General features: G+C 49.3%; 1 protein-coding gene across 1 annotated transcript in view; it reads right to left on the bottom strand.

Moving 5' to 3' along the window:
• Window positions 1-209: 209 nt before the first annotated feature.
• CHST13 (carbohydrate sulfotransferase 13) overlaps window positions 210-15,980 on the bottom strand; it is a 60,261-nt gene continuing 44,490 nt past the window's right edge. The window contains exons 2-3 of the mRNA XM_044451372.1: window positions 13,753-13,835; window positions 210-2,529 (exon numbers count right to left, since the gene is read on the bottom strand). Coding sequence (XP_044307307.1) covers window positions 1,684-2,529; window positions 13,753-13,835 — 929 coding nt within the window. The 3' untranslated portion in view covers window positions 210-1,683. The remainder of the gene's footprint in view (window positions 2,530-13,752; window positions 13,836-15,980) is intronic.

Genomic DNA, 15,980 nt, shown 5'->3' with positions numbered 1-15,980 from the left:
AGCAATGTCCAAAAAGCCTGCATCATAATGCTTTCAATATATACACTCTGTCAACCTCAAGTAGCCTGTTGGAGTACACTCAGTATTGCACAGCTGACAAGCACTCACACCAAAATCAGGACTGCTCTACAGTAATCCGATTATTAGCACATTTACACAATAACAAAAACAATCCCTGGAGTACATAGAAAAAGAGGAATATAATGAAGTAGAGACAAAAAGGCTGTTTTATTTAAGCAAAACTGCGCATGTGGACTGAATCAAATTTACAATGCAGAGATTGTCTTTTCAAGTACAGATGCTCCAAAGCTAAGAAGACTGACAATGGCAATGGCTTATCAGTTATACATGCCCCCTCTTGCTTTTCCATACCCAGGCTAACACACAGACACACACACACACACCCCTCCACAGGCCCACTCCCTGAAGGAATAAGGCTTCCTACCCACTCATTTCAGGAGTGTTCCTCAAGTTTTCAAGGGCGTTGCAGTAACATAAATGGACTCTCCAGGGCTGAACTTGCCCCATGAAAAGCAGGCAGCTCTTTTGCACAGGAAAAGATGACCAAGGGGCTCTGCTGCAAATGCTATGCCCCATGCTTAATGTGAGGCAGGGCTGGCAACTCGTGGCCCTCCAGATGTTGGGTTCACAGTTCCCATCATCCCTTATCATTGACTGTGCTGGTTAGGGCTAACGGGAGCTGCAGGCTGGAGCATCTGGCAGGCCACATGCTACAGCAGACCCCTGGGCCGGAGGACAATGCGGAGATACAAAATCTCGTGCAGCTGACTTTTCCTCATGGGGCGACAGCAAACCATTTCTGGCCTTTTCTTGCCACGTGCCTTTCAAGTTGGCCCCCCTTCAATGGTTTAACCCATAGGCCTGGTTCTGGAGCCTCAGCTGAGCTGGGACCATGTTTTGCAGGACACATAAAAAGCTGAGCAACCTCCATAAAATACTTTTGAGGAGGGGTTTCTTTTTTATGGGTTGGGGGAAATAATTAAATATTACATGAGGTTGGGACACTCACGCACACAAGTCACACACGCATGCAATGCCCAGAGGACAATGTACGAAGGAAGCACTGCTCCAGTGCAATTTCTACTCGTGCCAATGGAATTCGCATGGGAGTAGAAGGGGTGGGCCGCTCCAAAGAAAATGCCTGCATCCGTCAAGTGCCAGCTGAAGGGGGGTTGGGAAGGAGAGTGGAGATGGGATGGGTTTTGTCTCACAGAACATACAGTAGGACACGGTTCGCAATAAAAAGCACTGTGGGGTCACAATTCTCCCTTCTTCAATCTATGAGGAGAGCAGTTCAAGGGAATTTTTTATTACACATGTTTTTTAAAGCACTTAAGAATCCGTTCTTTTTATTGCTTCTCCAATTGTTCCAGGCTGAGTCCCCTGACAAAATGTCGCAATTTCCGTGATTCCTAGAAACAGTACTCTTTGGTTGAGGGATAGGAAGAAGTGCAGCTAGAGAAGAATAGGTGCCTTCCCTTGGGAGAGGGAGAGGGAAGAGAGGCCTGTGACTGCAGGAGTAAGAGACTGGTACCATGCTACCTTGCCCATCACAGCAGGGGTGGAAAAGGGAAGTGTGACGCGTGCCCTCCCTACTGGTTCACCGGCCGACAGCAGAAAGCAGAAATGAAGCGTGGAGGGAGAGGCCTCTTGTCGCCAGCCTCACCGGATGCGTAAGTAAGAAGGGACAGTGTAGTTGAAGAGCAAGTAATCCATTTTATATAAATTAAATAACCTCCTTTGGTAGAAGGGGCTGATGTTCTGGAAGAATTTAGCGGTCATGTCGTCATTGGTCCTCGTGGTCTTGGATGAGGAGGGGAACTTGATGCCTGCATCTGCCCCGACCAATCGCAGGATGTAGCTGGCATCCCTGGCCAGTGTCTCGTACTTGCCCACAACGTCATAGTGGATGATGCAGGGGTGGCACAGGGAGTGCACCCGCTCCCAGTGCTCATTGAAAGGCTCCTCGTGTTGGGTCTGTGGGTCCAGCAAGTAGTACACAAACTCCTCAAAACGAACATCATGGCCCTGTTCCAGGGCCTCGTCACTCGGGTCCTGGCGGTGCCGGCGAATGATCTTGGTCCCGTAGCGTTTGTGGAAGGCTGTGTTGTAGCTACGGGTGAACTTGTTGCGGTAGGCCGAGACCAGCCGCTCAAAGGGTTCCCGCACAAAGATGAACTTGAGGTAGTTACGCAAACGGTAGTTGATCTCAGGAATGCTGTACTCAGATAGTGTGCGCAGGTTGGACGAGACGTGAGCCTCATTGGCTGGGATTTCCAGCGGGTCCTGGTACTTGCCTTGTCCTGTCAAGACCATCAGGACTCGCTTCCAGTTCGTGCAAGCTACCTTGGGGACGTAGCAGTACAGCAGCCCATGGACATCATCAACCACCAGGTGGCGCAAGTCATCAGGGGTCAGGAGGCGCCGCTTGCGTGTGTACCGATTGCACATGCTGCTCAGCAGTTCCCGCCTGCGTTGGTGAATCGCCTGCAGAGAGGACTGCTCAAACTGAGGAGACAGAAGGCAGAGAAGAGAGTCACTGCACAGGGCTTTTAAGTTCCGTGGGACTAGAGCCCAGTCATTTTCCTGCTCAGTGCTGCAAACAACTACCTGTAGGGAGATAAATATATTTACAGTATTTGCATACAGCTCCTTATCTAGAAAGATTTGGAGTGGTGAACGATAAAAAGATTAAACAGGTAAATGAATGAAAACAATGCACTAAAAACAGGATAATATTAAAACTGTAGCTGGGCAGCAAAGAAGCCTTCCTCAAACACAGGTGTCTCTAGCAGCACCAGAAACAACTTGGAGTGGGAGCTTGCCTGGCCTCCAGAGGCAGGGAGTTCCAGAGAAGGCTCTTTCCTAGTGGATTCCAGTCAGGCCACGGGTCCATGTGCAATCCTGGGAGCATGCTCACCGGTGCCCTCCATGACCAGGCAGGTTGGCAAAGGAAAAGGTGCTCTCAGAGGTTGGTGGCATTCCCAGGTGGTGCTCAAGATCACCTGCCACAGGCTGGAATTGCCCTTCGACATAGTGTTTGTACATTTCTACAAACGGATTTGTAGAAGAATGTACCCCACTGTGTTACCTGAGAGCTGATTTTAGTTCAACGGTTGAGGGAGCGGCAGGGGACTGAGGAAGGGACCACCGCACGCACGCTGCTCCCCCGCGCTGCAGGAAGGAAGGACCTTCGCGCGCAAGCAGCCGCACGCTGCCGCGACGCGCCGTGCCGCCGACGGAGGCCAGTACCACCAGCCAGCACGCAGGTCCAGTTCGGGTTGCCCCGCCCCCCCCCCGCACAGCTGAGCGCTTGCGGGACCAGGCGGGGCCTCGGAAGCGCCCGAAGGGCGACGGCCGAAGGGCGGTCGCCGCCGTTTGGGAGCTGTTTGGGGGCTGAGCGGGGGGCTGGGCTGGCCAGGGGCTTTGGTTGGAATTGACCCGCCTGCCGTTGTATATTAGGGAAGGGGGGATTTTTTTTTTCTTTTCTCTCTTTCTTCTCTTCTTTTCTTTAACTGCTTTTATAGTTTTATCCTGTTTAATCTGTTTTTATGGAGTCGTCCCTGGCCATGTCGACGTTTATGTTTCCTGGGGAACGCGCGGGCGCTGCCATTGGCGTGGTCATGGGCAATGGACGTAACAGCAGTGGGGGCTTAACGTGTCCGCGTAGAAGAAGGAGGGACAGATGGCTGACACCTGTCCCTCTTTCTAGTTCTTCCCCCACCCAGAGAGTGCCAGGTAGCCTTGTCAACCGCCCCTCGGGCCTGACGGTGCTGCTGCTCCATGCCAGGTCGGTCAATAATAAATCTTCCCTCATCCATGACTTGATTGTGGATGAGGGGGCTGACCTGGCTTGCATAACGGAGACCTGGGCGGGAGAGCGGGGGGATGTTACCCTCTCTCAACGGTGCCTGCCCGGGTATCTGGTTCAGCACTGCTCACGCCCAGAGGGGAGGGGAGGGGGGGTCGCTTTGGTTTACCGAGCCTCCATCTCTCTCACGGGACTTCCGGTCTCTTCGAGGCCAGGGCTGGAGTGCCTCTACTTGGAGTTGGGTGAACGAGACAGATTGGGGATTCTGTTGGTGTACCGTGCACCCTTCTGCCCAACAGTCTCCCTATCTGAGCTGACGGAGACCGTCTCGGACCTGGTGTTGAAGACCCCTAGGATGTTGGTCCTGGGGGACTTCAATCTCCATGCTGAGTCTGGTCTAACCGGGGCGGCTCAGGACTTCATGGCCTCCATGACGGCCATGGGGCTGTCTCAACATGTCTCCGGCCCGACCCATGAACGTGGACACACTCTGGACCTGGTTTTCTCGACGGGGCAGGAAGAGGGTGACCTGAGGGTGAGAAATTTATGTTTGACTCCCCTGTCATGGTCAGATCACTTCCTGGTGAGGTTTGTGCTCGAGAGTGACCTCTCCTTCTGTAAGGGTGCGGATCCGATGGTGTGGGTCCGCCCCCGGAGCCGGATGGACCCGGATGGATTCCTGAAAGCCCTGGGGGAATTTCCGGCTGACAAGACTGGTGCTCCTGTCGAGGCTCTGGTCGATCTGTGGAACAGGGAGATGACCAGGGCTGTGGACACGATCGCTCCTAAGCGTCCTCTCCCACCGGGCAGAGCTCGCTCTTCCCCTTGGTATACACCTGAATTGAGGGCGATGAAGCAGGTGGGGAGACGGCTGGAGCATAGGTGGAGGAAATCACGGGATGAATCTGACCGAACACACTTGAGAGCCCACTATCGGGCCTATGCTGTGGTGGTGAAGGCGGCGAAAAAGAAGTTTTTTTCCGCTTCCATTGCCTCCTCACAATGCCGTCCGGCGGAGCTATTTCGAGTAGTGCAAGGCCTGGTTCGCCCGGGTCCTAAGGATTCCACCCTCAAAGGCCCGCTGTGACGACTTTGCCAGGCATTTCAGGGAGAAAATCGCTCAGATTCGTCACGAGCTGGACTCCACTAATGAATCAGAGGTTTCTGGGGAGACGCCAATGCTGCCGTCTGGTCCAGCATTATTGGATGAATTTCAGTTATTGCGGCCCGATGATGTGGACAAGGTGCTTGGACGAGTACATCCCACCACTTGCCTATTGGACCCTTGCCCGTCTTGGTTAATAAATAATTCCAAGCACGGGATTGGGACATGGATCTTGGAAGTGGTTAACGCTTCTCTGAGGGAGGGTTGGGTGCCTGCCCCTTTAAAGGAGGCGGTAATACGACTGGTCCTGAAGAAAGCGTCACTGGATCCAGAGATGGCCACTAACTATAGACCAGCGGCCAACATCCCATTTCTGGGCAAGGTATTGGAGCGGGTGGTGGCGGGACAACTCCAAGCACTCCTGGATGAAACTGATTATCTGGACCCATTTCAGTCCGGCTTCAGACGCGGGTACGGTACTGAATCTGCCTTGGTCGCCTTGTACGATGACCTGTGCAGGGAGAAGGACAGGGGGAGTGCGTCCCTGTTGGTTCTTCTGGACCTCTCAGCGGCTTTCGATACCATCGACCATGGTATCCTTCTGGATAGGCTAGCGGGATTGGGGGTCAGAGGCACTGCTTTGCAGTGGTTCCGCTCCTATCTCAATGGCCGATTCCAGAAGGTAGTGCTGGGGGACTATGGCTCTGCACCATGGCAGCTATGCCATGGAGTACCACAGGGCTCCATTTTGTCCCCTTTGCTGTTTAACATCTATATGAAACCGCTGGGAGAGGTCATCAGGAGGTGTGGGCTACGGAATCATCAGTACGCTGATGATACCCAGCTCTACCTCTCATTTTCCACTAATCCAGGTGAGGCAGTGGCTGTGCTGAACCGGTGCTTGGCCGAGGTAATGGGCTGGATGAGGGCCAATAAACTGAAGCTCAATCCAGACAAGACGGAGGTCCTGTTGATTGGCGGATTGGGCTTCGGAGAGGGTGGATTTGACCTGGCCCTGAATGGGGTTGCACTCCCTCTTAGGGACAAGGTCCGCAGCTTAGGAGTACTCCTCGACCCGGAGCTTTCATTGGAAGCTCAGGTGACAGCGGTGGCGAGGAGCGCTTTCCTTCAGCTTCGGCTGATTAATCAGCTGCGCCCCTACCTGGAGTACAACTGCCTGGCGAGGGTGACACACGCGCTGGTGACTTCCCGCCTTGACTTCTGTAACGCGCTTTACGTGGGGCTTCCCTTGAAGACGGTCCGGATACTTCAATTGGTTCAAAATAGAGCTGCCAGGTTGCTGATGGGGACGGGGCGTTATGTTCACATGACTCCAGTCCTCCGACAGCTTCACTGGCTTCCCATTGAAGTCCGGGCCCAATTCAAGGTGTTGGTTATGACCTATAAAGCCCTAAAAGGCTTGGGACCTGGTTACCTGAAGGAGCGCTTACATCCATATATGCCCGACCACCCCTTGAGATCTGCGGGAGAGGCCCTTCTCCGGGAACCCTCCGTGAAAGAAATTAGGAGGGTATGTACTCGGAGGAGGGCTTTCTCTGCCGTGGTGCCGAATCTATGGAATGTGCTCCCCAGAGAGGTCCGCCTGGCGCCGTCGTTATTTGTTTTTCGGCGCCAGGTGAAGACCTTTTTATTTAAACGTCATTTTAATTGTTAACAATATTTACTTATTTATCTGGCCAGGGCGACTTCTTTTCTAACTTTTCTTTTATAACTTCTTTTATATCGTTTATATTTTTTATTTATATTATTAATTTTAATTTTATATTGTTATTTTTATATTGTATTGTATTTTATTGTGTTGTAAGCCGCCCCGAGGCTTCGGCAAGGGGCGGCATAGAAATGTTCTAATAATAATAATAATAATAATAATAATAATAATAATAATAATAATAATAATTTCTTCCCCGTCTACAGATTTACAGCAGGAGCCTAGAGAAATGAGGAAGGAACATTTCTCTTATGTAACTGAAAATTACCTTGACTTTGATGGTTTTAATTAACTGGTGACCTGTACTGGGATTTAAAGGCCGACAAAAAGCAGAAGTGCAGCAGCAAAGTGCTAATAGCAAAACAGAAGGGGGAAGAGTATCAGCCTCATCAAATTCCCCATCTTGGGGTTCACATCCAGTTCCATGCCTAACTGAAGTTGCTGGCGGAGAAAGGAAACAATTAGGCTTGTCAAACAGGAACTGGGTGACTGAATAAAACAATCTAAAAAGAGGTTCCCAATAACTCACCTCCTCGGCATGCAAGATCAGGCCTCTGACACATTCTGCAAAGAGCAAAGTAGTCACGTGCCATCTGTGTGGACCACGGACTTAAACTGGCTTAACACTCCTTCCTGCATCCATCCATCCATCCTTCCTACACTACAACTCCCAGAATTCTCTGGGCAAAGTCAACCCATACAATAGTCAAAAAAAGTATAAATCCTTCAAGATGTGCTAGTGTTTTAAAAGCATATTTATGTTTTATTGTTAGTGATATGCCTTAATATGTTTATGCATGCAGGGGAGCGAGCAGCCTTGTGAGAAGACTTTCTTAGAGCTGGGACAACAATCCATCAAATCAACTGTGCTACGGATCTGCATGCAGAGATGCCTCCGGGAGATGGAGCTTGTCTGAAATACCAATCTCTTCCCACAAATGACCCTTTGCCTGTGTTCTTTCCCCAGGGATCTGTATTTGTTACATGAATTAACTGTGCTAAGATTTGAAGCATCCGCAGCCTCCTTTGAAAGAGCTGCCTGAACTTGTTTGCACACACGCCAGGGCCACATGGTGGTAAACTGTGCTAAATTATCGGGCCATGTATGCAGACGGCATGAAGACAAGGGGAAAATATCAAAGGCTGACATCAAGTGTCCAGCTGAGTGTTCTCGGCAGAGTGAAGGCAGCTCTGGGACATGGGACAGAACGAGGGGAGAGGCGGCGCTGCCTTCCTTCCCGAACACAGACTGCCTTTGGCTATTCGGCAGTTCCTCTCCCTTCTCTTTATAGCTGGTCCTTTCCTGTGGGAGCCAGCTGTGGGGAAGGGTCATGCCGGGCCACGCAGGGTTCACGACTCTGCCTCGGGCCGGCTGCTCTGAACAAGTTCAAGAACGGAATTTTCTTTGCGGGGCTTCCTCCTCGCTTCTTGTGCCCTCCCTTTATCTTCCCGCCTTCTCGGAAGACACTCAAAGCAGCATTCATTTATGGATGAAGCCGCTTCTTCACCTAATCCTAAGGGTTAAAGAAGATGCTTCTCAGCCGCAGGGCTCAAAACAGAAAGCTCTCATTTCACGCAGGCAGCTCTGCTCTCCCTTCCTCGCTCCCTCTCTGAGTGTAAGCATCCACACATGCCTTCCATTCCACCTTCTGTTCTACCAGGTCTGGTTGTTTGGCTAAGGGCTGACTTTTGAAGATTACGAACTATGAAATATTCCTGATCACGCAGTAAGTTCAGCCATGCCATCCCACAGACATCTTCTAGCTCTATTTTTATCCCTCTTGTACAGTAAGCCATAAGGATCTGCACAGGAGTCAATTTTGCTGTCCCATGAAGCCAATTCTTACTTTTGCAACCAAAACAGCAATACTAACATAACTCATGGAGCATTTATCAGGCAGGATTAATGGAAAGATAAAGATAAAGCTCTGGATACACAAACCAGTCTAGACAACATGAAACCTGGACGGATTTCAAGAAGGCACTCACTGCATGGTCTTCCATGTGGCAAGCCATGTCATAAAGGAAGGCCTTTGCTTTCCTGTTAACGTGGCACTGGAGGATTCCCAGCAGCTGTCAGCTATGCTTAGATCACAGTCAAGGAATTACTTAGTCAGCCTGCCTTGCCCGTCTCGATTGCCCAATTGCCCATTGGCACCTGCCATTCTAAATAAGATTTGTTCACACTCTTCAAAGTAAAAGCACCCTGCAACTCTGTCTGTCTGTCTGTCTGTCTGTCTGTCTGTCTCTCTCTCTCTCTCACACACACACACACACACGCACAACTTGGTCATTCCCGTTTGTGGTCATCCTACACAAAAAGGACCTCATTCTTGTTATTTTCTAAGTGAAGAACTGAGACCACAACTAGGGGGCAGCAACTTGGCAAGCGTATGGAAAAGGAGGGTGCAATCCTATGCAGGTTTAGACGGAAAAAGTCCTACAGCTCCACACATGGCTGGGGCAGGGCTTTTTCCTACCTTAACCACGCACAGGCTTGGCTGCTACTAGCCCTGCAGGTTCAGATGCAGCAGGTTCCTAAACCACCAGTTCAGGGCTGGCTAGAGACTTTTGCTCTGGTCCAGCAGGCCCCTTCTCATGCTTTTGAATCTACAGCTAACACAGAATTTGGGCCTCTGTCTCCCAGAGACAGGCCAACTTTCTACATACCAGGCTGGCTGTGGGATCTCATTTATTTCATGGGCCATTTACTCAGTCTGTTCCCCACCATTTTGCTATTTATTCGCAATATTGGTATTCGATCCCAGAACAAATATTGCTAGGTGGTTAACAATACAAATGTAAAAGCATTTAACACCCATCACCCACTGGCAAGAAGTAATACATAGAATTAAAAACACCATAGAAAACAAAACCAAGTTCAGCAACAGCAAAACGTCAAAACGGCTGAACAATGCCACTAAAAGTTAACATTTTTAGTATCTGGGGAAACAGAAAAATCCTTGCCTGGTGATCACAGGATCACAGAATGACCTGCAAGCAGCACCCTTACAGAACCCTGCTGGGAGAAAGCATTCCATAACCAGGATGCCACTACGGGAAAGGCACCTGCAAGAGGGCCTCTCAAATGACCTGGGTGGGGTCTGGGAAAGTATACATGCAACGGGGTGATCCTGCATCTCCTCCGGCCTCAAGCCACTCAGTGCTCTGAAGATAAAGCCAATGGTGGCGAGAGTGTCAGCCTGAGGACCCGGTTTCTAGTCCTCACTCGGCCATGGAATGAACTGGGTGACTTTGGGCCAGTCACTCACTCTTAGCCCAACCTACATCACAGGGTTGTTGTGAAGATTAAATGTAGCTATGTAAGCCACCCCAGGTTCCTCACAAGAGGAAAGAAGACAGGATATGAATGCACTGTAATGCACTGTAATGCACTGTAATGCAGTGTAATGCAGCGCAGTGTAATGCACTGTAAAATAATAATTATAAGAACAATAGCCGCCACCTGAACTGGGGTCAAAAACAGAGCAAAGGCAACAGAGATGGAAACCAACAACATTTAAATAGGCCCAAATGAGGGGGTTAAGGAGGGTCAAAATGGTCCCCCAAGAGGCATTAAGTCATACACATTCTTTCGTTCCACAGCCTTTCAATCTGCTATATGGTCCCATGGACTTTAATGTTCCTTTACTTCTTTAAATGTCAAAAGTAATGCGAGGACCACAGAGTTTTGAGGCACCTTAAAGAGAGGCACACTTTCCTGGCCACCGCACATGTCATCAGCTGCATGAAGTGTTAACCTCAAAGCTGCAGATCTCTGTACACGTGCGGCATCTGTGCTGTCAGAGGGACCGGAAAAACAAAGGCTGCAGCGTGATGATCACCCGGGGCTGCTAGCTGCAGATTGCTGGGAGACAACAAAGGTTTCATTGTAGAAGGAGCCAATTAAGATATACGGTATGATTTTTTAAAAGTCTTTAGTCAACCCACAGGAAACAGAGCTGCATCACTTGACGTATTGTACTTCAGCCATTCTGATTCGATATCTGCCATTGAAACGGCTTTGTTCATGAACGGTCACATTAAGTTCACAGACAGGCATGTCCTGAGAGGCTCAAATATCCCGCTTCTGGTTTCCGAGCAGGGCTATTCCTGATGTCCATGTTCCTTTACACAGGCAGTGGCCTGTTTGCCCCATGCAAAATGCAGCAGAGCACTCTTGGCAAGTGCTGACATCTATTGTCTGGGGCATGAGCAAGGGTGGGAGCCCCTGATGCTGCGGGTGGCATTGCCAAGTCCTGTAACAGGCCTACGGAGTTGACACGGAACAGAGGTGGAACTGTGCCAGCTGCAGGGTCCAGTTCATCCATCTGTATCTCCATTCAAGGTCTGTTTTTCCTGGTGAGAATCCTTTCTAGGTCAGGCAGCTGACTGTTCTCATTTTCAGACCTACCACCGAAGGGCTTAAAGAGGGAAGAAGTGTCATTGTCCAGGAGGGGTTGCAGATCACTAATGAGATAATTTCCGTGGTCTTAGCTTGGAATTGCAGGTGACAACTAGTGATGTTCTGTTTTCTCTTCTGGGTCTGTCCTGCAACTGATTATTTTTGGGTTATATAAGCCTGGGGCCCTTGAATTGCTGTTTTGTTTTGTTCTGTTCTGTTCTGTTTTGTTGGGTAAGCTCTGTACCCTGCAAAATGTCTGATTTAAATCCTTAAGATGCAAGCCTTTGTCTGCTTGACCATAAACAATGGATTCTAGGTGCACTCTGGTCAGACACAAAATCCACTGCACACAGCCCAGAGCTATGATACAACCACATCTGCTCAGGCTTGTCAGACAGACTCACAGCTTAAGGATCTAAATCAGGCATTTCTCAGATTACGATACTTGCCCAACAAAGGGAAAAGCAAAGCAACAGAACTGGCTTGGTACCTAAGACCTTGCTGAGCCAAGACTACTCAAAAGTTATCACCAGAGGCAGCAGAGGAGGTGGTAAAACCACTTCAGACTCCTAGTGAGCATTCACATAACTCACTGCTCTTCAAGAAATCCTCTCCAGTAGAAAACCAGCATGTCAGGGAAAAGGCTAGGCCAGAACTCTTGTCCCTGACACTGACTGGGTTTCATTTAATGTAGGGAATTGCTGAATCCCATGTGCCCCCTGCCCACAACCTGTGGTGGCACAGACAAGACCCCACGTCATCGGCTGTTGGTAGGAACTGAAGTCTAGAAGAATCAATTTCTGACTGGACCAAATCTCTGAGCAACAGAAAGCTGGCACAGCTATGGCTTTCTGGGGAAGGATAATGGATCAGTGGCGGAGCACCAGCTCTGCATGCTGAAGGGCCCAGACTCCTTCCCCAGCTTGTCAAGGCAGGGCGGGGAAAGACTCTGAGATGCTGCCAGTCAGTGTTGGCAAAACTGAATCAAGATGTACACAAGAGCCAGTGGGGTGTAGTAAAGAGTGCTGGGTGGGGACTCAGGAGATCTGGGTTCCAGTCCCTGCTCAGCCATGGAGCCAGCTTGTGACTTTGGGCCAGTTGCAGAGTCTCTGCCCAACCTACCTCACAGAGTTGTTGTGGTGAGGCTAAGACTGAGAGGAGGCGAATTATGTAAACTGCCCTGAGTTCCTTGATGGGAAAAAAGTTGGGGTACTAATATAATAAATAAGGGTTTGACTCAGTGTTAGTGGCTTCATAGTGTGCTGAATTATCACAGTAATGTAAACTTGTAGAGGTGAAATCTAGAGCTCTCACATGCTACAGGAGTAAAATACAAGTAAGCTGTCCATTATTCACTTGAAATTTTAGGTGCAGCATCAGCAGGATAAGGGAAGAGCAGTTGCTTGTGGAATTGATGGCTGCTGCTGAAGTATAAGTAGGAAAATCAGAAGTGCATTTCAGGGGAACCAACCATCTCAGCCATGATCAGGGACCTCCAACTAGGCCTTCCTTCCCCTCCAGCACAAAGTAACCCTGTGAGCTACAGCAGGACTGCATTTTCTGTGGGGAGGGTTCATATTTCCATAGGAAACTGGGAACATCCTCCAGATGATCAGCCTCTGCAAGAAAACACTATGAAACTCCTTGTATCTATAGGCTGGGCTTCTTTCTGGATGCATTTATTACTCAATACAGACATATCTCTGCAAACATATTCACAATCTCTGTCTGTGCCCTTTGTTTCCTTCCTTGGGAGGTAACAGCCACCCAAGGTAGATTTGATAAACAACCTCCAGGCCATCCCTGTGCAGGAAAGCAGAACAGGTCAGGGAAATTTGAGATTCTAGCTTACACGACTGCTAGATGTATATGGAAGCAAAAACTGAACAGGCCAACAACCCCTCAGCAGGGTTCAGCTGGTTACTTGCTTTAGGGTGGGAGGTAAGCCAAGGTGAGTGGATATTTGGTGGGCTTTACGAAGGTGCCTCAGTAGTTCCCTATCCAAAGGTGCGATACTAGGCAAGTTTAGAAAGCCTGCAATTCCCAGTGAAGAGACCTTTCTCTGCCTAAACTTGCAAAGGATTGCACCCTAGGGATCAGGTGTCAGTTCCCGTAAGAAATGACCTAGATAAACAACTCTATCTTCTCACTTTGAATCCTGGCTTGATTGTCCTTATTTACTTCTTCACACCCCAAGAGCCACAGCAACACAGGGGTCACTGTTACTCACAGGCTCATCATAGGTAGGTAGGGGAAGGGCATGCAGAAGACCCCAGATTCAATCCTCAGCATCTCTAGGTAGGGCTGAGAAAAGGTACACACAGGTTGGCTGCCAGGAACTCCAGGTTGCCCTGAAGCTCCTGCAGATCTTTACAGTCAGGTGAGCTTCTTCTTTTGTCCCCTTAAATCAGATTGGGGGAAAGCTATAGCATGTAAAGCAGAAGTGAGCAGTGGCTCTCCAGATGTTTTGGCCCTCAACACTGACTATGCTGGCTTGCACTGATAGAGAGTCGTGGGCCACAAGCTGCCATAAGGAAACCCACTTGAAATCTCCTGTGGACGCCAAAGTATAAGCAGGCCCTGCCCCATTCTGTCCCACTGAGAGTCCTTTCTGCACACAGAGAGCATTCCCATGCACTGCCTGTCCAATTTTATCCCCTTCCAGTTCCAATCCCACTCACCTCTTCATTGTTGTAAAGGGCCTGGAGTGGACTTCGACCAGACTTCCCATGCCAGATGGTCTTCAAAATCCTGTCTTCTGCAGCTGCAAAGAAATGGAAATGACAGAGTTGAGAACTTGTGCTTGTCTGATAAAAATGAAACAGCACAATATATGGTGAAAAGCATGATGTAATTCAGACACTAGCATCTGAAAGGGGAGTCTGTTGGAAGATAATTTTATACATGTTCTCATCAGTTGGGCTCAAACTAAATTTCTAAGCCCAATCAAGTGCAAATGGCACCAGACTGAAATGATATGCTCTGGTCCTTAAGTCTGAGAGAGCAATCTGGCTACTGCATTTTAGGTCATTTAAAAAGTTTCCAGAGCATCTTGAAAGCAGCCCCATGTAGAAAGCACTGGGACAGGCCAGTCTGGAAGCAATTAAGGCATGCAACTGAGGCCAGGTCTGCCTCCTGCAGAAAAGGCCGCAGCCAAGAGACCCACTGAAGCTGGACAGACAGTCTATGCCATCTCTTGAATAGTCAAGGAAATGCCAAGTCAAGGAGCATTTGCAAACCCACCTAGGTCAGGCTTCAGGACCTCTCAAAAAACTGCCAGAGCTCCTGCCAGAGAAACTGCAACCACTTTCCCTGTGTACGCACGTTTAGATAAACATACTGTATAACAACCACATTCTTATGTTCCACCTTGCTCCCTCCTGCAAACAACCTAAGATGACTTACGTGGTACTACTCCTTGCCATTTGATCGTCACAAGACTCCTGTAATGTAGGTTAGGCTGAGAGTCAGTAACTGACCCACAGTCAACCAGTAAGCTTCATGGCCAAGTGGAGAGTAGAACTCCAAACGCTTTAGTCCTATTCTAAGACACTGCTATGCCTCACTGGCACACACACATGCTTATGAATATACATGCAAGTATACATCAATATGCAGGGGGTGGGTGTCAGATCCTTTCAGAGCATTATGAGTGGGACCTGAGTGTTCAGAGTTCCAGCCACCCAGCTGCCCGCTTCCAGGATATTCCATTTTAGCACCGCTCAGATTTCTGTCCCTTCTACCTATGACAGAGTTGGAGAAAGGGTAGAAAGGAGCAACTAAAATGATCAAGAGACTGGTGCAACTCTCCTGAGAGGAAAGGTAACAAGAACTGAAATGTTTTGACTTAGAAAATAGGCAAGAGCAAGAGGTGAGTGGGAGCAGATCTATGTCTGGCCTGCAGAAGGTAAAGGAGGAGGCATTTCTCTCCCTCTCCCCTAATAGCAGGTCCTGGGCTCCTCCCATGAAGCTGATTAAAGAGATGTCAGGACAGATAAAAGGGGAAAGATGATGTCCTCACACAGCACATAGTTAGACTGTGAAAGCTGCTTCCACAAGATGTGCTGATGGCCACTAATTAGGATAGCTTTAAAAGGGGATGGAATAAATTCATGGGGGAGGCCACTATTCTCGATGGCTATATGCAACCTCCAGTATTGCCTCTGTACACCGGTTACAGGGGACCTTGGGCAGGAGGGGACTGTTGCACAGGTATCCTGCTATTAGGATCCTGTCAGCAGCTGGCCTGCCTCTGTATGAACATAATGCTGGGCTAGATGGACGCTTGGTCTGGTGCAGCTGCAGCCTGCCTCTTCTTCTGGTCTTCTGACAACTGTCAGTCAGCACTCTGTGCACCCTGGGCATGCTCAGTCCTCACGGAACTGTTTCATGGGAGTGTGTGGTGAGGAGGGAGGGACCATTCCTGCTTCAAAGATGTTTTGATCCTTCCGGAAATTTTGGGGTCCCCCAACCTGCTGATACCTCCCTCTTGTGCTTGAATGGAGCTGTTTTGGCTGCCAAAGTATCAGCATTTAGAGAATGAGATTCTTATCAGTATACAGGGCAGGTTAAAAGCAGAACTTTAAGCACTCTGGCAGGTGATGGTGTGGTCAAATATCCAGGTGGTCAGGGCCATGGCTCTGCATTTCTAAACAAATGAGAACACGAGAATTGCTTGCTGGGTAAGAGTGTGCATCTGTGTCCTCCTGCTTCCATGACGGCCTCTGGGAATTTCAAAAGCAGGGCATGAAGGAACAGCCTCATCCTTCGTTTGTCCTCAGGGCCTGCTCTCTGGAGGCAGAGCAGAACATTATAATTAGCTGCCCGACACACTAAGAGCAAGCCACATTCTCTGAGGGTAGATTCTCATGTAGCCAAACTGGGACGTCTGTGATGCACGAGAAGGTGG

Source organism: Varanus komodoensis, unplaced genomic scaffold (genome assembly GCF_004798865.1).
Source record: "Varanus komodoensis strain SLA01 unplaced genomic scaffold, ASM479886v1 scaffold6_2, whole genome shotgun sequence".
Taxonomy (NCBI): domain Eukaryota; kingdom Metazoa; phylum Chordata; class Lepidosauria; order Squamata; family Varanidae; genus Varanus; species Varanus komodoensis.
The sequence above is the reverse complement of the archived record's forward strand: the minus strand, read 5'-3'. Positions and strand labels throughout refer to the sequence as shown.